At 37.4% G+C, this 27,095-nt stretch overlaps 2 protein-coding genes and 1 long non-coding RNA gene across 16 annotated transcripts in view; 1 reads left to right on the forward strand and 2 right to left on the reverse strand.

The window, feature by feature from the left end:
* ect2 (epithelial cell transforming 2) overlaps positions 1-1,233 on the reverse strand; it is a 51,508-nt gene extending 50,275 nt beyond the window's left edge. Inside the window, exons 1-2 of one of the 6 annotated variants that reach the window (XM_008407827.2) lie at positions 901-1,233; positions 488-645 (exon numbers count right to left, since the gene is read on the reverse strand). In XM_008407827.2, the coding sequence (XP_008406049.2) occupies positions 488-620 (133 nt within the window). In that variant the 5' untranslated portion in view covers positions 621-645; positions 901-1,233. The remainder of the gene's footprint in view (positions 1-487; positions 646-900) is intronic. The other 5 variants (XM_008407826.2, XM_008407828.2, XM_008407829.2 and 2 more) reach the window with 5 other exon arrangements.
* A 408-nt stretch (positions 1,234-1,641) lies between these two features.
* On the forward strand, positions 1,642-5,810 carry LOC145551518 (uncharacterized). Its single transcript, XR_014087382.1, has 2 exons — positions 1,642-2,368; positions 3,344-5,810. It is a non-coding gene; the product is annotated as an uncharacterized LOC145551518 (long non-coding RNA).
* Positions 5,811-11,941: 6,131 nt separating this feature from the next.
* The window catches only part of mcf2l2 (MCF.2 cell line derived transforming sequence-like 2), a 193,112-nt gene continuing 177,958 nt past the window's right edge, over positions 11,942-27,095 (reverse strand). For 8 of the 9 annotated variants that reach the window (XM_081606659.1, XM_081606662.1, XM_081606660.1 and 5 more), the window contains 2 exons: positions 23,865-23,938; positions 11,942-20,935 (listed from right to left, as the gene is read on the reverse strand). In XM_081606659.1, coding sequence (XP_081462785.1) covers positions 20,856-20,935; positions 23,865-23,938 — 154 coding nt within the window. In that variant the 3' untranslated portion in view covers positions 11,942-20,855. The remainder of the gene's footprint in view (positions 20,936-23,864; positions 23,939-27,095) is intronic. The other variant, XM_081606661.1, reaches the window with a different exon arrangement.

Genomic DNA, 27,095 nt, shown 5'->3' on the forward strand with positions numbered 1-27,095 from the left:
GACTGAAAAATTTAGTCATCCAGTTTTTGGTAGAGAGAGACAAAAGAGAAAAACAATAAATATTTGAGCTTGTTTTAATTTATCATGTGACCAATTGATTTATTGAAAAATGCCTTATGTCATGGATCTCTAATGTATATGTCCAAAGGTGTTTGAGGAACACACAGGTCAGGACAGCATGCGACGGCTGGTAGAACAGTAATCTACTTCAGGATCTTTACTACATGTCGCCTATTAAAAGCCACAAACACCATAAATCTCTAAATCACAGGGTGTCCTAACCTTTTTACACACCATTAACAGTTCTACTTATTCAATGTTTCTGTAAATTCCCAGATCACACAGTGGGTATGATGTATAAAGGATAGGACAGAAATCTGAGAGACAGTCCTGATCTTAACTCGGCACAATAGAAAAATAAAATGAAAGGCATCTGAGAGAAAAACAGAACTAGGATAAGTAACATCCGTTGTCAGTTCTCACTCACCTTCCCCATCTTCACTGGTCATCCCCAGGAAGCCTTGGTCTTTAGTGGTTTCAACAATCCTGGAGTCATAGACTGAAGAATCCACCAGCAGACTCCGGGCATGCCACAAAGTCGGCGTGCCGCTTTCAGCCATGGCAGGAACCCTGGGATGTTCAAACCTTTCAGGAAATGAGCAGAAACACAAGAGAAGAACACTGATATTCAGCAGTTCATAAATTGATTTGGTAAACTTTAAATAGCGAGGGAAAAGAATGTCGAGATATATACATTTTAGAATAAAACGCCTTGAGAAATAAGAATAACATGAGGTAATAGTTGTGTAATGAAGTTCAATGCTTAGTCAGCGGCTATATAGAAAATGAAATTCGGATTCAATTCCTGAAATCTGAATAAAAAGCAGACCTACAACTTACCTTCGATTAGGTCTCTAGCTAACTTAGCTAACTGCTGAGTTCCAAAGAAAACGAAATGGAACTCAGTTATCTCCTGTTAACGTCTCTTCAACCAGTTCGTAAGGTTCCTCCCCCAAAAAAGCTCCAGCACCAGTCAGTGCGTGTTGTTCCAAAACGGTAAAAAGAGTCTAATAAGCTTTTCTGTTTGCTTACATTTATTTACCTCAGTGAAATTGTCAGTATTCTGTTAAGAGTTTAATTCAAAAATGAAGGCAAACAACAGAGCTGCGTATTGATTGGTTTGGAGTGACGGAACGCCTTCTTGCTTCCGCTTAGCAAGGCTTCTGATTGGCCCGTTAGTTCAAATTCACAATGCACGCCTCAGACGAGGGACAGTCTTGTTACATTCAGGTGCTATCGGAATTATTTTATCACTTACGTTACTGTACGGTGATTTTACTTAATTTTACCTATTTTATGTTACTGTTAAATAACACACACCAGTACTAATCAACAAAATAACCAGCTTTATTTTCTGTATTATGATAAATGATCAACAGCGAAAGTTAAAGCTATCTCCATTCAAAGAATTAAGCCTAATTACAGTTTTTTTTAAGCTAGAGTTACACAGCATAAGACTTGTGTCAATACATAAAGTCATTTCACAAGTAACAAGTATATGGAGTGAAAATAGTCTCAAAATATCTGTGCGCGTGTAAAAAGATTTGTGTGTGTAAAATGATTTGTGCGTGTGTAAAATGTTTTGTGCGTGCGTAACAGGATTTGTGCGTGCGTAAGATGATTTGTGCGTGTGTAAAAAGATTTGTGCGTGTGTAAAAATATCAATGTGTGTGTAATACTCGATTAGTAAAACTTAAAAATAAAATAAACCTTCTCCTACGCCTATACATGTTGAAAAAGTACACACAAATCACCTGGTACACACACACAAAACTGCATTTCCACACAAATCCGGTTACGAGTGCACAACTATTTTTGATACTCATTTCACGCTTCGGGGAAGCTCCCAGATTCGTGTGTAGATGGTGCGTTTATATGCTAGTAAAAGCTGGGACATCTGAGTTTTGAGCGGAGTCTAGTGTTTTTATCCTTTGAACGTTTCTCACTGTGCTTGTGCCGAAGTGGCAAATACATTAGTTCGCTGGAAAGCGGTATATCTCAGCACTTCCTTGTAATATCCATTTGATAAAATTATTTCTAGACATATTGTGCGTTTTTGAGCGGTACGGGAGACTAAGCGGTCTGAAAAAGGACCACTGGGTGGCGGAATGGTTCGTTGGCCGGAAAAATAGGCAGGCAAACCCAGAAGCAAGACGGCAAGCATCCTCAGGAGATTATGGCAGTTATGGATGTTGGTCATTATCACTGAGAGCGTATTTTGTTGCTTCAGTATTACTGCTGAAGGTAAATCTAGACCTGCAGGAACATCATCTACTGCTAGACTTTATTCACTAGAACAAAATGAAAGGTACGTCATTTATGTTGACTTTTTAACATACTTAAGGATTTAGTCTAATGTTCACACATAGGCCTGTTAGAATAATCAATTAATCGGATGATAAATAAAAACAAAGTCAATCATTTCCATTGACATGATTTATTGTTTCTTTTTTTCTCTCTACCAAAAACTGGATAATAAAAGTCTTCAGTTTGGTACTTCATCCATCCATTTTCTTTCACCCTTGTCCTTCAGTGGGGTCGGGAGGGTTGCTGGTGCCCATCTCCATTTTGTTTAAAAAGACTTCAAAATTCATTAGTTTTATTTATTCTGGATATTAAAAATGTCTTCCAGTTCCAGTGTTAAATGTTCATTAGAATTTAAAGTCTAATGACCTTTGAGAATGTGTTCTTGCATTATTATTTTGTCATTACCATAATATAACTTAAAAATGGCCTCAAAAACTATATTATCGTTTGTTGAGAACTTTGGAACAACTTATACAGTAACATTTTTTATGGTGACAGACCTATTCACACATCCTCCAGAATCTTCAAATTAAACTGTGTTTGTGTCTGGACCCCATTTCACTGATCCTTAAACAAATATATACCTTGTCTACAAACCAGGACAAACCTGCTGCTCCTGTTTGTCTTTCATTTCAAGTTGATTAATGTAGATGGTAAAATGTATTCAGATGGTTTAGATTTTCACAAGCAGTAAATTTCTTTCTCAATTGATATTTTGACACAATTGACAGCTAATAAACACATACTTAAGAAAATAAATATTTTATGCATTTATAGCACCATTGCAAAAATAGTTTTCACAGCAAAACAATGTAAAACATTTGATAAATATAAAACAAAAAATTTCTACATACATTGTGATTATTCAAGTAATGTTCTTTCACAGTCAGGTCTGTCAGTGCATCAGCTGTTCAGGAAAATCAGCATAATTTTTCTAACACTAACTGTCTATTTGTACTTTTCTCTGCATCTTCAGAGATCTGCTGAGATTCTGGGAGGTTCAACACCAAAACCTGAAGCTTCAAACTGAGCCGTCAACTGGACCAAGATGCCTTTCAAACTACAGTAGTTAATCTGCTCTGTTGGTAGATGTTATGGTGTCTCCTCAATCTGTACAGACTGTCCTTGGTCTTATTTGAATACAGTCAGCCGTTTCGTCCTGTGTAGAGATGAATATAAAATGTTATTTATACCCATAGAAACTCAATAAACTAGAATCGAAAGGCAATTTATTTCATTTAATTTTATTCACTTAGTGCAGGGGTCCCCAAACTTTTTCCTGTGAGGGCCACAGAACTTTTCCCTTCTCTGGTGGGGGGCGGAGTCAGTTTGTAACAGAAAAAGTGTGACGATTGCAGGAGTGCCTAAATGTAAAAATATATTGTTTTCCAGAAAGCACAATCAAATAACCCTCCCTGGGTTCTTCACAGAAAAAATCCAGGAAGGATTGTAGTCCGTATTTTCAGAACTATGAGCCGCACTGGACTATAAGACACAACCCCAACGTTTTTTTTTTTAAACCAACATACACATACAAGCCGCAGATATTTCTGCCGCTCCAGGTTTTCCACAACGATGCAGCAGCAGCAGAGGGGGGCGGACACCCAAAATCTGAGTCATAACAGGTCAATTGAATAGCACATTTATTATGGCTGAAAAAGAAAAAGTTGCCAAGTTTACATTTAACAGAACTGATTACTAACTGTAACAATAAAAGTGCTGTTCCTTTGTGTATGCTACTAGCATGTGCTAAATCAGTGGTTCCCAACCTTTTTTTTTTTACCGTGGACCAGTCAAGACTTTGGGGGAGAGGGGATGAACAGTCAGATAAGGCTTCTGCATGTTAGTCTTCCCACTAAAGCCTGAATATGCCCAATATGGGTTGTCTTGGCCCTTTTATCGCAGCCTGTGGGGTTTTCCCTGACTTGGAACGAGAATACCTGTTGAATTTGACATGTAGCCAGACGTAAGAACAGAGGGGAATCCCAAACAGCTGACATATCGCGCAACTGAAAGTCCGGCGGATATCGGAGATGATATGTGGAAATGTTTATTATTAAATCTGAAGGTCATTATTATGTTTATTCAGTTAAAAATGTTAACTATGAAAAAACATATTCATCTCCAAATCATAGTGCAGCAAATAGAGCAGCTGCTCCCGTCGTCTTTCATCCACCGCCTTTTCTTTTTGTTACAACTTTTATCTCTTAAAATTAGTCCACAAACTATCACTATTGCTTCTACATCGTCATCCATGTTTGGTGATTATAAATTCCCGCCATGTTGGGGGTTTACTGGATTATCCTCTGGAATCGGGATGTTCGTGACTGGAATCGGTTTGTGTTGCTCCTGTCATGGAGACACGAACCGATCGAACCTGTTGTTCTTTTATCAGCTCTGTGGTCACAGAGGTTTGGAGAATCGGCCGACATTTCTTAAATCTTTACGTCTAAACCAGACTTAAGACTCACAAGCTCTACTCATCTCCTCTCGACCACTGCCCAAACGCTCTGACTCTGGTACTATGGTAACATTTTACTTTTGTGAAAATTTTAACTCACAATAATGACTAACGGGAGCCCTGAACTTGTTTCTTTGCAACGAGACGGCCCCATCTGGGAGTGATGGGAGACAATGACACCTGAAGTGTTGCTTTTATCCACAGCCTGCTTGGTCTCTACGTGGCAAAGCAGTTTGAGGCTTCATTGCCTCATTAGCAGCCGGTCGCCGCATGTTACATAGAGCGGCTTGTAATGTGAGACTCACCTACCGGTCCAGGATAAATCCATTCTCCTGTCTCTTCTCTGGGCCTTTTCCCCCTTGCAAAGAAACTTTCCAAAGACATCTGATCTGTTTCTTACTCATTTTGCTGCTTGTGGGCTCACTATAAGATACTATAAGAACCACACAGATCATTTTTATGGATTAAAGACTCAAACTGTGCTGAGTGAGACAATAAAAATACACGCTTTGCTTCCAAACGTAAACATAGCTCACATAAACTTTAGCTCCCGCTAACAGAAACATATGAGGAGGGCAGAGTATCAAAATACCAGACATATAAAACGGAACCTGATAACATTTATTTATTCCATGTCTCATTATAATCGGAGAGCAAAGCCTGCAGGTTTAGCTCCGACTTACTTCAGAGGACAGACCACCGGGACCCTCCGTCTTGCTTCTGGGTTTGCCTGGCTATTTTTCCGGCCAGCGAGCCATTCCGCCACCCAGTGGTCTAATCGAGATCAAAGTACCAAACTGAAGACTTTTATTATCCAGTTTTTGGTAGAGAGAAAAAACTGGCCTGGGAACGCCTTGGGATTCCCCCGGAGGAGCTGGAAGAAGTGGCTGGGGAGAGGGAAGTCTGGGCCTCCCTTCTGCAGCTGCTGCCCCCGTGACCCGACCCCGGATAAGCGGAAGAAAATGGATGGATGGATGGATGGATGGATGGATGGATGGATGGATGGATGGATGGATGGATGGATGGATGGATGGATGGATGGATGGATGGATGGATGGATGGATGGATGGATGGTAGAGAGAAAAAAAGAAACAATAAATCATGTCAATGGAAATGATTGACTTTGTTTTTATTTATCATCCGATTAATTGATTATTCTAACAGGCCTATGTGTGAACATTAGACTAAATCCTTAAGTATGTTAAAAAGTCAACATAAATGACGTACCTTTCATTTTGTTCTAGTGAATAAAGTCTAGCAGTAGATGATGTTCCTGCAGGTCTAGATTTACCTTCAGCAGTAATACTGAAGCAAAATACACTCTCAGTGATAATGACCAACATCCATAACTGCCATAATCTCCTGAGGATGCTTGCCGTCTTGCTTCTGGGTTTGCCTGCCTATTTTTCCGGCCAACGAACCATTCCGCCACCCAGTGGTCCTTTTTCAGACCGCTTAGTCTCCCGTAACGCTCAAAAACGCACAATATGTCTAGAAATAATTTTAGGATATTACAAGGAAGTGCTGAGATATACCGCTTTCCAGCGAACTATTTGCCACTTCGGCACAAGCACAGTGAGAAACGTTCAGAGGATAAAAACACTAGACTCCGAGCAAAACTTAGATGTCTCAGCTTTTACTAGCATGTAAACCATCTACACACAAATCTGGGAGCTTCCCCGAAGCGTGAAATGAGTATCAAAAATAGTTGTGCACTTGTAACCGGATTTGTGTGTAAATGCAGTTTTGTGTGTGTGTACCAGGTGATTTGTGTGTACTTTTTCAACATGTATAGGCGTAGGAGAAGGTTTATTTTATTTTTAAGTTTTACAAATCGAGTATTACACACAGATATTTTTACACACACACAAATCTTTTTACACACAAATCCTTTTACGCACGCACAAATCTTTTTACACACGCACAAATATTTTGAGACTATTTTCACTCCATACAAGTAGGTGCATAGGTGGGTGGAGTACCCAAAACTTAGGAGTAGCAGCACTACTACAACAAAGTTTTACTCAAGTGAAAGTAAGAAGTATCCATCTAAGAATTACTCAAATAATAGGTATAAAGGTAACTGATCAGATCATCTGATTTAATATCACATGATATGACTAAACCTGACTGTTTAGTCAAAATTATTTTTTACTATTTTTTCTTCTGCTTCCATCAATAAATATCAGTAAATTAAAAAATATGATTAAATGCAATTACTGTGTGCAGTACAATGACAAAAATACCAACAGTTGATTTCCTTTTTCACCCAGGACATGATTTTTCTCTAAATGACACCCAGTAACATCTTTGATTCACCCTTCGTTCCTGAAACTTAACTAGACGTGTTTGAGTTATGGCTTTAGTCAACTATCTCGAAATTGCTATTCAGTGATTCTTGAGAATAGGGACAAAATGGGTTTTAATTTTTCCATATATTTTTTAATTATTTCTCAACCTTATGTATGCAAACATGACAAAGAATGTTTTGGAAATGTAAAGATGCTAAGGTGCAGGCTCCCAGTTGCAACATTTTTTTTAAAAATTACATTTTTAATCGACCTTTTTAAAATACCCTATTAGTGATATTTTTACTAATTTTACAGATAAATGCTTCTCAAGAAACAAAAGAAATATTATTTAAAACAAAAACAACAAAAAGTCCATCTGACAAAGCTGACAGTGCATGACGGAGTTGATACAGAACTGAAGGTGGTGACAAACTAGTGAGTAAAAAGAAAAACTTGATACATGTGAAGTAATGCAATTTATGTAACATACATTAAAATGAATTAATTGCACATTGAAGTGAGATTTGACAACAATTTCACTGAGTCACAAAAACTCTGATGGAGTTGACATCTGACGGAGTTGACGAAATGCCAAACTACCTCAATTTATATGATGTTATTCTGAAGGAGGTCTTTTTTTTTCAAAGAACTTTATTTAAATGAAATTAGTATACAACACAGTATAAAACACAATACAACAGCCAAGGGTGATTAGATAAGAACATGCAAATACGTACATATTGAAATTGTCCTTAGAGCCTTTTCATTTGTAGAGTCTGTTATTGATTTGATATATAGTTCCATATCTTTAATGAAAAAAGAGAAACAGGGATAGATGGATGGATTGTATTTTATACACTGTTCATTCCTTTGTTTTGAGATTCATATTTGTGTTATCAGTTTATTTTAGTGTTAGTTTTTGGTTTAGAAGTTCCTTTGGAGTTTGTGTTTATTTCTGTTACTTTGTAATGTTTTCTCAGTAGCTAGTAGAGCCAACCTAGTTAGTAGGAGCTAACCCTGTGGTTAGCTAACCAAGTAGATCAGCTTGATTTGCTCCTAACCAAGCTGATCTACATCCTCATGGTTAGTCTCAGCTGATTCTCATTTCATTCAATATCATACTGGACGTAATGTTTTTTAGTTTTTCTTTTTTTTTCCTTCTTCCATTTGACTCCTGTTATATCTTCAGTATGCTTTTCACATTCCTGAGCTGTCAGATTCTGGTCCACTCACCACTCTGACATCCACAGCTCTTCCTCTTCTTCATCTTTGTGTGTTCAGTCCTCAGGAGCGCTCTCACTCTGGAACAAAGCGTTGTCAGGAACTCTTCCAACCTTTGTTTTCTCTGCTCTTCAACGCTCTTTCACCAAGAACCAACAAATACAATCACTCTTGGTTGAAACTCCAGCAATGCTGCTCAGGCAGGTGGGGTGGGGAGACTACAATAAATCCAGTTTAAAACCAAAATACTTTTTAGTCTGTATTGATCATTTTAACATGATCTAAAACTAAAGTAGCTGAAGGCAGTTGTTCATCAAATTTGGTAAAATGTTTGTATGTTTGTAAATGCTATGTTAAATAATTTTCCCACCACATTTGTATAGCACTTTATTAAGTCCAAAGGACTCCAAAATCCTTCGCACAACCTTCAGTCATTCACACTCACACACTGATGGTGGAAAGCTGCTGGATGGCAGCCACTGCTGCCCTGGGGCAGTCTGACAGAAAAGAGGATGCCATGCACTGGTGCCACCTGCTAGCGCCAGTACATGGCAATAGTTTATATGTTGCTACATACAAACTAATTGCAAAGCATAACATACTCCTTTAAAACATTTTAAGATCAACACTACAGTAAGCAGTGTTTAATTTAAGATTAAAATCAACAACCCCAGTTTCATTTGCAGGAAGCCAAGACATTCAGTACATGTACATGCTGAGTACATTATGTACATTGTCAAGTTTCACAGTTCATTAAAAATGGATTAATTCTTTTTCTCACACATTTAAAACAATGACAAACTAGCATATAAAATATGTTTTTTCTGATACACTAAGATGATCTTGTAGTATCTGATTTAATCATGAAGGCCCCTGCACCAGTGTCTAAAATTTCCTTTTAGTGTTCGGGTGTAGTTTGAGTTTTTAGTTTATACTTAAGTCTCTTTTTCGTTCTTGAGTTAAAATTTATTTTTTTAATAACAACCCTTAAGCTTAAGTATGTGTTAGATGTGCTCTGATGTAAATAAAATATATGAAATCTGTGATTATTTGAGACCAGACAAGAAGCATTAAGCATTTAGGACATCATAATATTTTTTTCATAATTTATGGTTCCATCTTGGATGAGTGAAAAGCAGATAAAACAAACTGGCACTGGAAAGGCAGAATACATTATGCATTCAATCTTCTCTTCCTCTTCAGGAGGATCACAGACCCGGCTGGAATGGCACTCCTCCGCATTTCCAGAGGATTCATGATCAATGGCAGAAACACAGATATCGACTGAGACCTTTTATGATTCATGTCTTACTGTAGAAGTCAGTAGCAATTGCTGGGTTTCAGTCTGTGGGCCAGAAGGGGCTCCCCTTCTGTTGTTGATCACAACAAAGCAAAGTTGATCACAACAAATATGCTAATACCCTAAATAGGCTGAAACAGCATAAATAGGCTGGAACAGCAGAGGTATCTTAAAAAAAAGTGTATATTTAGGATATGATCCGTATTATCTTGGTAAAAAAAGACTTCTCTTATAATCTTGAGGATTTAACTGGTGCCAAGGTGGTCCATAACTGTACTAACTACCTGGAGCTGCAGACCTCATATATCACAAGTAAATTATGTGGCAAATTATGCCACCCGTCTCATAATTTGCTGTTAAATGTAGCCTCCCATATTCAACCAACACGGGATGCGATTTGTTCCGTATTCTACACATATACATATATGTGTAACAATAAAGAAGTGGTCCCCGAGTACTTTATATAGTAGGCTTCCCCAGTCATTGTTTGACTCACTATGTTGGTGTTGCGATATTGTGCCCAGAAAGGAGTTTTCTGCCTCAGCATGGAGTCGCGGCTTAAGCAGAGAGGTAATGAAATACAACAGACTCCGACGAGCCTCTGCCTTTCTCTGAAGAACTACTGAGTGGGAGGAGACAGCCAGGTGAGGAAAAACTGTTCTTATCTATTGATTCAGTATTTTTTTTAAGGTTTTGTTGGCTCTAGTGGCCTTTATTTGAAGGTAGTTTGACAGGAAATAGGGTAATGAGAGAAGGGGAAGACATGTGGCAAATGTCACCAGGCCAAGAATCAAACCTGCAACCACTGCCACGAGGACCAAGGCCTCAATACGTTGGTTGTGCTTTGCCCCTGCATCACCACAGCACCCTCCTCGATTCAGTATTTTTATCATACAGAGATTAGGCTGTTGTTCTTGTGCTATTAGCTAGCTGCTAGCTAATGACTTTGCTAGCAAAGCAAGATAACTAAAAAGCTTCTTCCCTGTATCGGTAATGATATCAGTCATTCTTTAGTATCGCTCATGCAATAGGGGGCACATCGCCCGTACAAAACTGATCATCTCCATAATGGATATATGTCTTCTAATTTGCTGTGCTACATAATGTACATTGCATTTATTCTTGCGTTAGGTAAATGTATCTTGAAGGAGAATAACACTTAAATAAAAGTCCAACAAGGATATTCATGTAGAACTATAAATAACTCACCCTGAACTACCATGATAGATATAATGTATGTAATAAAAGTGCGACTGTGGCTCTGTGGGTAGAGTAGTCATCTTGCAATTGGAAGGTTGTAGGTTTGATTCCAGCTTCCTCCTGCCACTTGTCAATGTGCCCCTTGCAAGGCACTTAACCCCAAATTGCCTACTGAGCTGCGTATCGGTGTATGAGTGCAAATGGGTGAATGTAAAGCGCTTTGTTCGGTCAAAAATGATTGGATAAAGTGCTATACAAGTTCTGTACATTTACCATTTAATGAAGGGGAAAAAACTCAATCCAGACTTTAAGTTTAGGGTTTGGTTCACAGAGTATTCAGTTAAATACAATACAATTCTAATCAAAACTTTTGGAATTGTAATGATTCTTTTTTTAAAACAAAAAGTTTTGTTTAAAAAAACTTTTTTAAAATTAAATAACTAATTTTTGTCTTGTGAACTTAAAAAGTTATTTGCCAAACATAAACTTTTATTTGCACACATCAGAAATCTTTTGTTGCGATTTTAGGCCCTGCCCACAACGTCATGTGAGAATCACAAACAAAACTTTGATCACAAACAAAAACTTAGAATAGCAAGAAAAGATTTCTGACATGCACAAATAAGTTTGTTTTGCAAATAATTTTTTCACTTTATGAGATAAAAATGTGTGATTTTAATTAAAAAAAAGGTTTTTTAAGCAAAACGCAGTGGGTTTTTCTCATGGTGACATGCATTAACAATTCAATATATTTAATTTATTTAGCTTTTTAAATTTTTTTAGCATTAAAGTCCCACTTAATAAACATATTTTCTGTCCGTGACTCGGCACTGAACTAGCTGCTAGCAACATTAGCACTCTGGGGACAACCATGCTAGGGCAAAAAAATAATATCTTACCTTACATATGAATGCTTGTCTTTCTAAGTAACTGTCCAATAAAATATCTGAAAATACAATTTAAACGATGCGATTATTTCCTGTGTTAAGGAAGAATTATTTATACAATTAAATTTAGCAAAAAATCTGGCTCTGATTTTTCCTGTTGATCCCGGGTTCTCTTGCGTGGCCACGTGTGGGGACAGAAACACAACAATGCGTGTTGACGTCACAGAATTACAGAATTTAATCCAGTCAGAAGAAAATATAAGTGAGAACAGGAAACTGGAGAAACACAGATACAAACATTGTTACCTGAGACAAAAAGACAAAGAAATATCAAGAACGTCCTTGGAGAAAGAGCTGGTGCAGAAGTAAAATAAATCAGCTTTTTCTGAATTGTTTCCCTTGTGCACAAACTTTTATACCTGTAGGTGTGTTTTTCTCTTAATATATTCAAATAAGGCGTATCTCTACTTGACCAACTGGAAGGCATCTCTGGCCCTTTTTGAATTTAGAAAGTCCCTGCAATTTGTTCACAAGATCAAACACCTTTTGTTAAATACGTTAGAAGCAGACTCTCCGAATTCATGGTGGTTTATGGCTTTCACAGATCAGTGTGAAAAGCTGGAACTTCCTACTGATTGTTTCCCAACAGACAAAGGGCAGATCAGAAGATCTTGGCAAACAATCTGCTTTAACTACAGGTAAGATAAAGATCAATAGGTCAGAATATGTTATACATTTTAAAACTATATTAGAGTATTTCAATCAAGTCATGATAAATTCTAAAACTAACTTATTTTAAATTTATTTTCTTAACACTATCTGGCCTCCTGCGGCTCTACAGTCATCTGGGCAAAGAGAAACAGATGCAGGAACCTCACAGGTAGCTGTGAAATTCTGGTTTCTCTTCTGCTCTGCCAGGAACAAACCTTTAATACTGTATTTTAATTCAATGAAAAGTTATCTCCAAAAACCCAATTTGTTCTTCTGCACTCAGCATCTCCAAAGTTTAGTCCTGATATCAAACCAAAAGCAATAGATAATATCAACAGAAAATAATGAAGTACAATTCCTGTTTCTAATTAGGAATTAGAAACAAATAAGAATTAAGACATTCATTCACCATAAACCTAAGTATTTTCTAATACTAAACAAAACATTTTCATTTGATTCTAATATAGTCAGAAATAATACAATTTCAAATACATTCATCATTGACTAAATTAATTCTAAAACAAGATAATACAATTTTCAGTCAAGACATGTTATTAATAACTAAGAAAAATGTGTTACAAATTAAATGTTAGTGATTTAAAACATTTTATGTTATATTCAGTTTTTTCACCATGTCAGATGTTAGTTTTGGAAGACTTCTCATCCTGGTTACGTGAACCGACCAAAGTTCCCTTTCTCACAGTAATTCAAGTGATACTGTCCTCCACCTTCCTGTATATGTCAATTCATGACCTGCTGTCTTTAATGATAAGACCCCAGGGGTCTGAGCCGAAGGTCTCCTGCAGATCTCTATTCAATAATTACCCAGCAATAGTTTTAGTTTCAAATCACTAACAGAAACCTGTTCAAAATTAAGAAATGTGTTCTAAAAGGTTTAAACTGTGTTAAACACTATAAATAGTTATTTTTCCTCAACACATGTTAGAAAGTGGTGCTGCAAACTCTGGCACTGTTAGTTTCTGCACCTCCTGTTATTATTGTTGATCCACTTTTCTCCTCTTTTTTTCAGTTAAGTTTTTTTTTTAAATTAACTCCCTTGTGACCAACTATAATCTAAACACAAAAATAACGTTTATCTTTCTCTCTATTGGAATGGTTGCAGCAACTGTAAAGGACTCAAGACTTTAGACATTTTGATGCTGGACCAACAGAAATAAATGGGCTGAATTTACTTCTGGCCCTCCATGTGCATTGGGTGACGTCGGTGCTACGTCATCAAAGTTTCTAATTGGGAAGTCAAATTTCTTTTAAGTCATGTTTGATATATATACAATATTTTTATACCAACTGAAGGTAACATAATTACTTTATGGTGCTATAAAATAGAATGATGTGCCTGGAAAATGCATAATACTGCCCCCCTCCTATTATGTTGCGGGTCAAATTGACCCGTTTCAAAGTAAAAAATTTTTTTTTAAATAGTTAGAAGTATTTTTTCTACATGAAACTTTTTCTATTTGTCTTAATAGGTGCACTCTATGTATAAAATGACAATGGTTCATTTTACACATTTGCAGCCCCCTCTGCGTCTACCTGTTACATAGATACTGTTCGGATCAATTTGACCCGGCATACAAGTTGAAGGGTAAAAAGGTTAAAAAAATGTCCAATTCTATTTGTTTCCTTGCACCTATGAGACATATTTCACCACACACACACACACACACACACAGACAATCACACAAACACCACACATGCATGCACACACACACCCACACGCACACAAACCCACTCTTTCACTATTCTCTTTACTTCACTAGGAAGCTGCCAGAAACCAGGTGTTCATACAACTTTTGACAGGAACCTTTTCTGTTCCTGTGGGCAAACTCCTCCCACACTGAGTGGACACTCAGTAGAAGTGGAGGGGAAACATAAATACTCTCTGCAAGGGAGTCCTAAACAAACACATTACACACTGAAGGTACATGTAATATTGTCACTGTCAGAGATCAGGAAATGAGCCGCAGGTAAATAAAAAGATGAAAACCTTGGAAGCTCTGGAACTTCTTGTTGATCATTCCAGGACTGACTAGGAGGCAGAAACTCACAACACAGACATCAAGTCAGTCTTTGAGCTACTCAGGCCTCGTGCAATACGGGAAAAAATTGTTGAAATGACAAATCTAAAAGGAAGGAGAGTTTTTGGAGAGAACTGGAAGGAGCTGGACCAAATGCATTTATATGCATATTTGGAGGTTCTCATTCTGACCAGAGTTTTCAAGCCAAAGATTGAATCAACGGCCAGTCTAAGGGATGCAGAGACAGGCAGGGTAATATTTTGGGCCATAATGTTTCTGGAGACTTCTCTCCAGAGTAATCTGATATGACAATCGACAGAAAAGACAAACTAGCAGCTAATAGATCAGTGTGGAACATGTGGGCTGGTAACTTCCTCTGTTCTATAACCCAGGCCCTAATGTCACAGTAGATGAAAGTCTTGCGGCATTCATAAAGATCACCCCTGGCATTCAGAGGTCGCTGCTCATTTACACAATATATGCCTTCCACACCAGCTAAATATGGCATAAAAATCTGGGCAACATGTGATGAAAAACCCAGTTATGTTTTGGACATGCAGGTTTAAACTGGAAATCCAGCTGGAGGATCATCTTTAGGACTCTTTTGTCTTGATTTTAATCAGAGGGTCAATTTGACCCAGAGCAGAATAGTGTCTCAAGTTCAATTATAAATATCACCCCTTCAAAAAAAATCTAAATGTAATATACATTTTTTTATGGAAAAATCACTTTCAAAGATAGTTAGTGTTATTTTGTGTTTAAGTTTTTTCAGTGGGCATAAAAAATGTAAATCATATTTTTTATGTCCAAATGAGTAAATTGTCGTCATTGATCCTTTATTTGTGAGAAATAAAAAACATCAGTGCACAAATATTGATTGAAATGGTTAGCATTGGAGTTAATAATCAGATACAAAACGGTTTTGGAGAAATTTTTTGGTTTCTGACACTATAGCATGACTAAACACACTGTGGGTCAAATTGACCCACGAACAGTATTGCTGTACCTCAGAAACGAACATAACAGGAGGGTTAAGATCAAACTTACATGTAAAAATAAAAACACATACAAAGACAGCTGCCAATATACTTACTAGATTGAACTCTGAGAAAACATTTAATATTTTGCCTGGGTGTAATAAATAGAAAGAATAGGTTGCAGACTAGCATGTACCACAGATCTAAGAAAAATGAAGAGGTTTTCAAGAATGTGTGGATATTGGGCAATCTGTGGTTATTCTATCATGTAAAACTAGTGTTGACGATGTTACAGAGTGCCTGGAGACGTAGAGAAAGAATGCAGTTCAAATGCACACAGAAAAATACTGCAGCCACAAGAAATGGAAGCAAAGTGGAAAATGCTGCAAATGCACTCCTGATCAAAATCTTAAGACCAGTCAAAAAATTGCAAGAATTTGCATTTTGCCCTATTGGATCTTAAGAAGGTTCTAAGTAGAGTTTCACAACGTTAAAGGAACAAATCAGTGCAAGAGACAAGAACTTTTGAGCAGGGAATTTTCTGAAAACTGCATTTACACTCAAACATGATTTTTCAGCTGATCAAAAGTTTAAGACCATAGTCTTTAAAAGCCAAAAGCTGTGCAAAAATCTGGATTGCATGTCATTTTCTGTCATCTTTACACTGTTAATACCTCCTGATGGCAAAAGCAAAAAAGCTCACTGACTTTGAACGTGGTAGGATTGTTGAGCTGCATAAGCAAGGCCTCTCACAACGTGCCATCGCTGCTGAGGTTGGACGCAGTAAGACAGTCATTTTGCATTTTTTAAATGATTCTGAGGGTTATGAAACAAAAAAGTCAAGTGGTAGACCCAAAAAGATTTCACCAGCTCTGAGCCGCAGGATCCGATTGGCTGTCCGTCAAGACACGGGACGATCCTCTACCCAAATTAAGGTCATTATTGGTGCTGACTGCAGCCCAATAACCATCAGACGGCACCTGCGAGAGAAGGGCTTCAGAAACAAAAAACGTCTTCAAAGGCCACGTCTTCTTCAACGCCACAAAATTGCCCGTTCGGACTTTGCAAGGATGCACCAAACATGGGACATTGAAAGGTGGAAGAAAGTTGTCTTCTCTGATGAGAAAAAATTTAACCTTGAAGGTCCTGATGGCTTCCAACATTATTGGCATGACAAGGAGATCCCACCTGAGATGTTTTCTACACGGCACAGTGGTGGGGGCGCCATCATGATTTGGGGTGTGTTTTCCTTCAATGGAACAATGGAGCTTCAGGTTGTGCAGGGGCGTCAAACAGCAGCTGGCTATGTGGAGATGTTGCAGCGGGCATCCCTCATGACTGAGGGCCCTCATCTGTGTGGTAATGATTGGGTTTTTCAACAGGACAATGCTGCAGTTCACAATGCCCACCTGACAAAGGAGTTCTTCCAAGAGAATAACATCACTAGGCCTGTCGCGATAAACGATAAATCAATTAATCGGATAAAAAAACCTATCGAGATCATTTTAATTATCGTCTCTTTCTGCCTTTTTTTCTTTCTGTTGATGACACTAAAAGAAAAAAGGCTCAACTCCGGTGCTCTCCACTGACCCTCCCTTCCTCATTTCCTTAGTCTAATGTCCAGCGCACACTACACGAGTTGTCGGCCCATTTTCCATTCCATTCATTTTATTTGTGTTATTATTTTGGTTGTTTTGTTTATTTAGTTAATCAGTTCCAGTGTTACGTGTTATTTTGAAATAAATATCAGGAAATTGCATGTATTATTAGTCATTTCCATTAAATCAGTGTCAAAAGGTCTTGAAACAATATTATCGTTTATTGCAATAATTTCTTTAGACAATTAATTGTCCAGCAAAATTTGTTATCGTGACAGGCCTAAACATCACTCTTTTGGACCATCCTGCATGTTCCCCAGATCTAAACCCAATTGAGAACATTTGGGGATGGATGGCAAGGGAAGTTTACAAAAATGGACATCAGTTCCAGACAGTGGATGGCCTTTGTGAAGCCATCTTCAACACTTGGAGCAACGTTCCCACTAGCCTCCTGGAAACACTTGCATCAGGCATGCCTAAACAATTGTTTGAAGTCATCAACAAGAATGGTGGAGCTACTCATTACTGAGTCCTTTTTTTTGACACTTTGATTTCTGTTTTGGGGGGGTTTCTGGGTTTTTTGAGCTATGGTCTTAAACTTTTGATCAGCTGAAAAAAATAATGTTTGAGTGTAAATGCAGTTTTCATTTACACTTTATAGAATACAGGAAAAAAGAGAAGTCCAAAAGAAACAAGGCAAGACTTTTCATATTGTAAAGGTATTTCATCATAGTGAGCAATATGTACAATATAATAACAGATACAATATACAGACATGATACATTCTAGAGTTGAAAAGATTCTAGCATTATTCATGATGCAGTATAACCGAATTATTTCCTAAAGAAAGATACAGCATTTTCCAGTTAATTCTGATCAAACAAAATACAAATTACACTCATGGATCAATTCTTGCAAGCAAATTATTCATTAATATACTCATTAAGGGGCTCACTGTATGTTACAGTGTCCAGTTATCTGACATCCTGTGATAAACTCTGGTGTATTCTTTCATTTCAAACACATTACAGCTTGTAGCCAGGGTGATTTTAAAAAGATATAATCCTTCTGGGAGTGAAACAGGGAAGCTATATGTCAGTGTTCTCAAAGTAATGTCATCAAATGCAAATGTTCAAAGATACATGTTCAACAGAGGGGAACAAGACACAGCAGTAAAAGATAGAAAAGATTGAATATTAATTGAAGGGAAATGTTTTATCTGCTGCTTACTGAAGTGTAGTTCTTCAACAATGTTTAGAGCATATTGCTTAATAGTCTGAACTTTTTATTCAGTGTACTTTAGATTATAGTTAGGATAATAGGTTACAGATTGAGGACCAGCACTAAATTCTGAAACACAACTAATGTGGCAAAATTGTTAGCTTTCACTCTTGGTTTTAAAAATATTATGATGTAAATTTAAACAGTATGTGACAGTGAGCTGAATAAACAAGTCCTTCTGCTGCTAGTAACAAACAGAAACGAATCAGAACAAGTTAATTAGACATAAGAAACTGTGTCAAACAGGTTTCTACATATAACCACTTATCATTAATTTTCCTGTCACTGTGCAGCCCAAGTACAAATATTAGAAACAATATTTGAGTGTGTCCTGTCTGCAGGTGCAAGGTCGAAAACAGCAACTCAAAGTATGAAATGTTCTTAACAGAATCTCATTATGTAGAAATGAGTGAGTTTTTCTCTGGGCCATGAAGCATAACATGTCACAGAGACAAATCGGTTTCTGAACACAGAAATAATAATTTCCTTCAAAAGCCATCTGGTTTCTTCCTCATACTTTCCATGATGATGTACAAAGAAGAAAATGGAAAACACATCAGATCTGATTGTTTTTTTCTGCCAGGAAGTGATTTAACTATCATTAGCTGATAAAAGGAATTTGTTGTGAATTGGACTTTCCAAGATGCAAAAACCCCTGATAGAGGAAATGTGTTCATGTTGCAGCAATCAGTCCAAGCCCAAGATGGTCATTTAATCATGGCTACATGTGACTCTGCATACTGTGCTATTGGCATCCTGGCCTTGCTCCACTTTTAGGCTCAAAAGAGTTAACTATGGATGGAGCAGAACCCCCCTTCATGAAGCTGTCTGCTCAAACGAAAAACATAGCATACAGCTTTAAAGTAAACTAAAACACAGTAAATAAGCCCCAACAAACTGTGCAAAAATTGCCATTATGCCCCTGAGTGACATAAAAATCATTAGTTGTAATTTTGTATCACCAACATGTTTTTTTCAGGATTTCCACTTATGTAAAACAAAGTAAAGATATTTTATATTAAGAGCTGTTACAGTAATGTAGGTATTTTGCAGTAATTCTGCAGCTATTAATTTCTTACAGATGTGAAAAAAGGCAAGTCAGAACAGTCTCCTCAGGAAATAATCAGATCTCAAGTTGTTTCAAACTTAATGTCATCACAATAATCTTCACCTAACAAGTCACAGAGAAACTGAAATCATGATATTAAGAGTTTTGTTTTCACATGTGTATTGTATAATGAGACAATGCATCCACAAAGGAAACATTTTGTGGGTTTTTTTGTTGTTCTGGTCCCATTCCCAGATAATGCAGAGTTGAGTCACGCAGATCAGTGGAGCAAGAACCCCATTTATGTCTCAGATTTACACTGATTTATAGATACATTTTCTACAAAATTTTTAACAACTTTATTCAATTAATTAAAACATTACATTTTTAGTTTGCTGGTTGGGTAATAACAAAAGTCACACTTCTGGATTTTTTTAATTTTGGGGGATCCAAAAGTCCTTTTCACTTCATAATTTTGACCTGTGTGGCAAAACGTTTTGATGTAGTTAAACTAAAACACTAAATACTCTGAGGGTCAGAATACAATAAAGAATATCAAGCATTTACCAGGAGACACCTGTTTTTGTGACAGAGCACTCAAGGGGCTCTCTTACCTCAGAGAAGTTATTCCCTTCTTTCTACAGAAGCAATTAAAGAGCAGTGCTAGAAGTGGAAGAAAGCAGCTTCAAGAAAATTTGCTTATGTCAGCAAATGCCAATTTCATCTTTTCACATATTTAGCGCATTTTACCAGCAGCATTTTTAACTGAATTGAAAATCATTTTAAAAAGTGCAATATGTGAAGGGCTCTGAATAGTTTCTGAAGAGACTGTAAATCTGAGGTTATGTTTACTGTATATAGCCAATCCACTCAGTGGGAGTAAAAATTAGAGATGCAACAATATGAACATTTGGGCCAATATCAATAGCTGATACTAATATTGCTGTTATGGCTAATAACCAATATTATATGTGCTTGACTTTCCCAGTGCTTCTGTGTTTGCTGCATCAACATTACTATCACATGACCAAACAAATACCACACGAGCAACCTCCTTCTCTCCTGTCCAAAAGCAAATGGCAACAAGATAGAAAAAAATATCAGTTGTTAATATTGGCCCAGTTTGATTTATCAAATTGATGTATTAAAAAAGTTACTAATCGATTCTGATGTTAGTGCTGATATATTCCGCATCCCTAGTAGAAATTATTTTAAAAATACAGAAGGCTTTCTAATAGTGGCACTCGAGAAAGTTCCAGCTTCTTCCTGCAGGAGTTTCACTCACAAACATCAGTGAATCAAAGAAAAAAAAATTACAACAATAAGAGCAAGGCATATCTGTAGTCCATAAAAAAAATACAAGTAGTTATAATCCTTTTAAATTACATATTGAAGATTGCAGTTATTAAGCTGATCAATGTCTGAGATCAAAGTCAAATGAATTACAACAGTCCACTGATATTTACTTGCAGTACTAAGACACATCTTCCCTAGTAGTGACGCTGTTTTCTTCAGAATCAGAGAGTGCTGCTGTACACAGATCACTGAAGATATCTGGGAAAACAGGGAGAAAAACAGTCAATTCAGCTTCATAGTGAGCAAAATGATGAAACATGAGAAATACATGGGGTCACATTCAGTTATAGTGGTTGTGTTTATTAATCACAACTCAGACTTAAGTAAGGGGAAGAAACCTAAAAGGAAGACAGGCAGGAGAAGTCATCACAGGCAGCAGAGCGAATTTAAAAAATAAATTCCAAATACAGTGAAGCTCGACTGCTATCCAGAGAGGTCAGTTTGCTTCAAATATATATGAAACTGCAAGCAAGGAACAAAAGCAGAAAAAAGGAGAGAGAATGAGCAGCTATTTTAGAGACAAAGCACCAAAACAAATAGTCTACAGTAATCATCCAGAAACCAGGTTCAGGTTTAAACAGGAGGTAAAAGAGGATTTGTTAGAGACAGAGGGGACAAAGAACACAATGAGAAATGGATGTTTTAAGGGGGAAATCAGTCAGTTTTGTGACTCATGCAAATCTACACAGTTCTTTTTAGATCATACTTTTAGTCCATGATCTACATGCTCTTTAAGCATCACAATCAGCTGAAAGGTCTCAACAAGGAATGGGAGTAAATAAATTCTTCCTCCAGTACTACACCTCTGATCCATCCTGGAGGCAGTAATAGACCCATAACAGTGAGAGGCGACTATGGAACAAGTGTGACACAGTAATATGATCGAAGGCAAAGACGGCAGCAGTACAGAGAGAGCAGAGACTCTAGAGGATCTTTCAGCGCCTGAATGACCTAATAAATAAGTTGATCAGCAGAATCTGATGCGAGTTTTCTTCTACATTTAAGACTCAAATGACTCCTTTCGCTGGCAGACTGATCTGTCAGCAGTAGAGTCAAAAGGTTTGGTTCTGACAGGAAATGAGACCGTTTCACTCAAAACATAAAACAAAGTAAGAAGAGCAACAGTAAAAATTACTGTTTTTATGTGTAGAAACAGTGATTGTGTTTGGGGACCAGCAAAAAAGGGCTGTCAAACTGTATTGATACCCCTCTAATGAGGCAGAGGTGATGAGCTCCATGTCTTCGAGGGTTGAAAGGCCTCCTTCTCATCACCCTAATCTTTTGCTCCCTCCATAGATTCTCTATCAGATTCAAGTCAGAGCTCTGGCTGGACCACTCAAAATTATTAAAGGGCATTCATGTAATATCAACATTGTTGAGGTTTATGTCACGTTGTAGTGTTATTCCCTCATCAGAAAAATAAGCGTTGCTTTTATTCTTTTACGCATGTTTGAAAAATCCTTTCATCCCTCGTGGCAACCATTCTGGCGTGCCAAAAAATGTACATGATTTACATGACTGTGCTACAAGATGGGATCATGTGCCTGGAAAATATAGAACACCACTCCTTTATTATTATTTTTAATTTAGAGGGAACATGTTAATGAAGATTATTTGAAACTCAAATCTGCCAGGTGTATGAATAATTATGAACTTAACTGTACATACCACGACCCTTTGGTTCTATGATCCCAACTGTGATCTCACCAAACTTAACTTGAATAAAGTCATAAAAAAGACCAACAAATAACATAAAAACTCCAAATGACACATTGAAGTAATTTATCACCATGACATGAATGACCCCTGAACACAGATCACAGAAAATTAACACCTCAAAGTCTGACAGCACCAGAACTTTACGTGGGTAAACATTAAGGCTGTGAACAATTACTCCTTCATAACGCAACAATGGGCAATGGAGGGAGATCTGACCTTGTTAAAGAGGATAAAATACAAAGATGCTGTATACAATGCTTTATAAAAATTATCACACCCCTTCATCTCTTTTATATTTTATCACATTACAACTGCTCCCTCCATGAATTTATCAGATAGTCCAACATAAAGAGTAATTCACAAACAAACAGAAATGTGACAAGGGGGAAAAGATGTGCATATTTTTATAGATGGAAGCTCAGCCTTACCTAAATTTTTATATTATTATTGGGCAGCAAATATTCAGAAAATATTTATGTGGCTTTGAATGTAAGAAGCATACAGGTCCACTTTGGTCTGCTACAGAGCTCCACTGCTAACCTATATTTCATCTATTGCTATGACATGTTCAGCTTTTCCTAATTGTGGTGGTCACATGAAGAATCCTATGGTCAAATGATCTCCATTTGGTCTTAATGCAGTTGTTAAACAACCACTTATCTGGGCCCCTACAACATCAAATCCTCTCTCTAGAGTCAAAATTTGGCATAGCAAAGGAATAGATGCTAGACTCCAGGGCCTTGTCAGTAACTTGTATTCCCAGGTTATCTTCCCAGAACTCTGTTACCTTAATCATATTCATTCATCCTCTGTTTGCATACATCTAATGTCTAGTGCAGTTCAAGGTGTTTCATTGAACTAAAGCCAAATTGGAGAAGATATGATAATCTGGATGATAGCGGTCCTCAGTGCAGACACACACAAGGACATGTACATTGTGTTTTTATAAATCAGAACTGGATTTTTGTTTTTTCTTTACATTTGGCTTAGTTCTAATTGAATTTTCGTATGACGTACCACTTGGTGGTATGTATTGTTAGAGTTGTCTTACATCTGTCATTTGTGTAAAAATAAAAAATAAAATCTGAAAATAAAGTGTTAAAATAGATAAGCATATTTCAAGCAACAGGCTGGATTCAGTGACATTAAAATTCAACACATCATACCAAAGCTCTTCCATCCCCACACACTCCAACCTCCTATCCATGAGCTATACTCTTCCTCCCATCCCTGCAGCACTGGTCTGCTCACATTTACCCAATCCATTTCCTTCAGTGCCACTGGAGAGTGAGGAAGCAATTATGAGGCTGGAGTAAAGGGTGGAAGACGGGAGAAGATGAGTGGGTGTTAGAGCAAAGCCATTGGCGGTTAGTCAGAAGTGGCCAGTATTGTTTTTTAATAGAGTGACCTCCTTTAGATGGTGTTTCAAGTGTAGAGAAAATGACCAGCCCTGGCCCCTCTGTTAAAAGGTTCTTGATTAGCCTAGAATACAGAACACAATAAAGAGAAGGGTCTTCACATTGGAGTAGCTTTAAAACAATAACACTTTTCACAGTTTATATTCTGTATAAATCCCATCCTGAACCTTTATTATAAGTATATGAAGCATCTACACAGAGCCACACTAATTACACTAGGACTGTAACAAACAAGCGTTGAGATGAGATAAAATGAGAGTTACAGTGAAAACAAAGACAATTATAGCAATGGCAAACTTCAGTTCAATACTAAAGTTTCCCACATACTTGAGCATACTGTGCATAAATCTGAGAGCAGCGCAGACTCTTCGCACTGATCGCAGATGGTTGAGATTTCAAAGTTGAGTGTTTTCTACTTTTCTAGTGACAAATGGTTAATTTTCCACAAGCAAGTTAGTCCCGTTTTTTTCTCCATCAGGTTAGACAGATGATGGGGCACAAAGAGGTAGTCACTCTCTGTGTTCTGGCGACTGCTTGTGCTGACACAACAGTATTGGCTCAGTGGTTCACATAGAACAGTTCGATCTGAACACCATTTCCCACCGTATGGATCATTGATGGATCACTAATGTCAATTTGGTAGCATAACATACTTTATCACATTGTGACAACTGCTGTAGTACTATGACAACATGCTGGCTGATGTTAAAGCAACAAAATAAATGTGGGTAACCATAGCAATCAGTGAGCATTTAAAGAAACTGTTTCTGCAGTCAAGATGCACATATATCCGCTGTGTTTACAAACAAATAATTCCTCTATAGCAGTGTTTCTCAACCTTTTTTGGGCCAGCACCCCCTAGCCTTTATCCAGGTCCCTCTCCGCCCGACACCAAAGAATTTGTAGGCTACTTTGCACTGACCATTATTTTATCATTAATATTACTATCACTATTGTAGATGTTTTGATTTTTATGCTTGTTTCTGTTTTTATCATCAAAAATAATTTCCCAGAGAACAAAAACGTCATGGGAATAGAAATTATTTTCACAGGCGTCTACGAAAAATCCAATGAACATTCAAGTTAAAATTGGTAGGCCTAACAGCAGCCAATCAGAGTGGAAAAAATATTCTTATTTTGTGTCATTTTCTAGTTGTTAAATATTCCACAAAATGAGCAGATAAAAGATGTTCAACATGCCAGTTTAAACTTTGAACTATTTGCAAAATGACTGAGCTCTGCAACATTAAAACATGGATAGAACTGTAGCTACATTAATCATAGCTCTTCTCTTCAGTGTTTCTGTCAGTTCAGTTTCTGGTGGTGCAGCTCTGTGCTGCCTTCAGGAGAATGGGACATCAGAGTATCATCCATAAAATTTCACCCACATGGCATTTATTGTGCAAACCAGAGCTTTCAGTGGAAAAACAAAAGTTCCAGATCCTTTTAATGCCATACAAATATGAGACAGAAACATGGATTATGTCTTTATATAGACCTGTCTATTGATTTATAGATTAATAGTTTTACTGGACAGAAATTACAAAGAACAAATCTGGTTCTTAATCAAATCCTAATGAGTCAAATTGAAAGTGTCATGGAGTCATCAGCCTCATGACATTAACACTGACATAAAAATAATATTGAAGAAATAAATATATCAAATCTAATTAAAAACATAAATAAGTGATCAGTTCTTTACTGTTATTCTCAGTACTAGATGTGGTCTCAACAAACCCATGACATTTCAACAATATTATTTTACCTTTTATCTGGAAATAGTGTCTGTTTATTCTTGCCATACAGTCCTCTGTATTAATTATTGCTCGAAAGGTCTTGCCATACCAGTTTATTCCTCTGTATTTACTTTAGTTTCCTAGTTTATTCTTTCATTTTGTTCTTCATTCATTTCCATTTAGTTTCATTTGATTAGTATTATCCTCTCCTGGTTTATTGCTATGTCCACTTTAGTTTTTTTCCTGTTGCTAGATTTATTTTTATCATTTGTTGACCACCAGTAATCTTCACTCATCACCTGCTGTGCCGCCTAATCGTCATGTGTTTCACATCATGTGTTGATTTTTCACTGTTCAGCATCAGATTCTCTGTTTTTATGCCATAATTCACATGTAGTTCGTTGCTCCGTTTTAAGTCCAGCTTTTCCTGTTTCAGAGTTTGTTTGTTTTTTACCCCCTAAGGTGCAGGGCCGTCAGGAGTGTATCGATGGGGGAAAGGCAGTCTGACATAAACCTTTTAAAACAACGGAAACAATTTCTGCATTCTGATTATTGAAATTTAAAAGTGTTGTGTTGTTCTATCACCCCAGTTTCATGCCGGACCACTTACAGCACCGGTGTTAACGCTATAAAATGAACGCTATCGTGGTATCACCCATGGAGGGATTTCTTTATTTAAATGGGTTCATTTTTCAGAAGAAGTTAACAGAAGCTACAAACACTGAATAGAAGGAGAGCTGCCATCGGTACAGTTGCAGCCAAGCATGATTTAATGTTACACAATACAGTTTTACCAAGTTGCTCAAAGTCTAAACTGGTATTGTTGTGCATTTAAGGTGTAAACTTTACCTTCGACCAAACGCCCCCCAAAGGCATCCCAGCGCCCCCCTTTTGTAAAAATGTCCACCAGCGTCCCCTGCCGTCCTCTGAACGCCCCCTGGGGGGCGGTACCGCCCACGTTGAGAACCGCTACTTTATAGGGTTGTTGCTTGACAATGGCAGAAGGGAAAGCAAACAAAGCCATTCAGTCAATGTTGCCCATGCTTTCAAATATTGAACAATTAAATTCCAAGCAAGGAGAATGTTTAGTACATTTTAATGCTGGTAAAGATTTCATGGCCCTATTCCTTGGGTTGCTTACAGCGCACACAATTTCTGGTAAGCTGTATCGAGCTGGCACATTTCATGTCATGGCCAAACCATAGCAATTGGGTAAAACCAAATCTATTTGTTCCAAACCTCAACACAGTCCATGCCTCCAGCAAGCAATACTTTTCCAATAGCCGAAGGGTTAGACCCTGTAAAACGAAGTGTAAAACGAGGGGTTGGATTTTACCAGGTGTACACAGTTGAATAATGTACCTTTGCGCAGATTTGTCAGGCGGATGTCCACTTTGAGTCCACCTCGAATATGCATGGTCCTCTGCAGAGTGAAATATGCTGGAGTATGTGGGGGCCATTAATTTAAAAAGCTGGTAACTTGTT

The sequence above is a fragment of the Poecilia reticulata genome, chromosome 4, assembly GCF_904066995.2.
Source record: "Poecilia reticulata chromosome 4, P_reticulata-male-v2, whole genome shotgun sequence".
Lineage (NCBI taxonomy): Eukaryota > Metazoa > Chordata > Actinopteri > Cyprinodontiformes > Poeciliidae > Poecilia > Poecilia reticulata.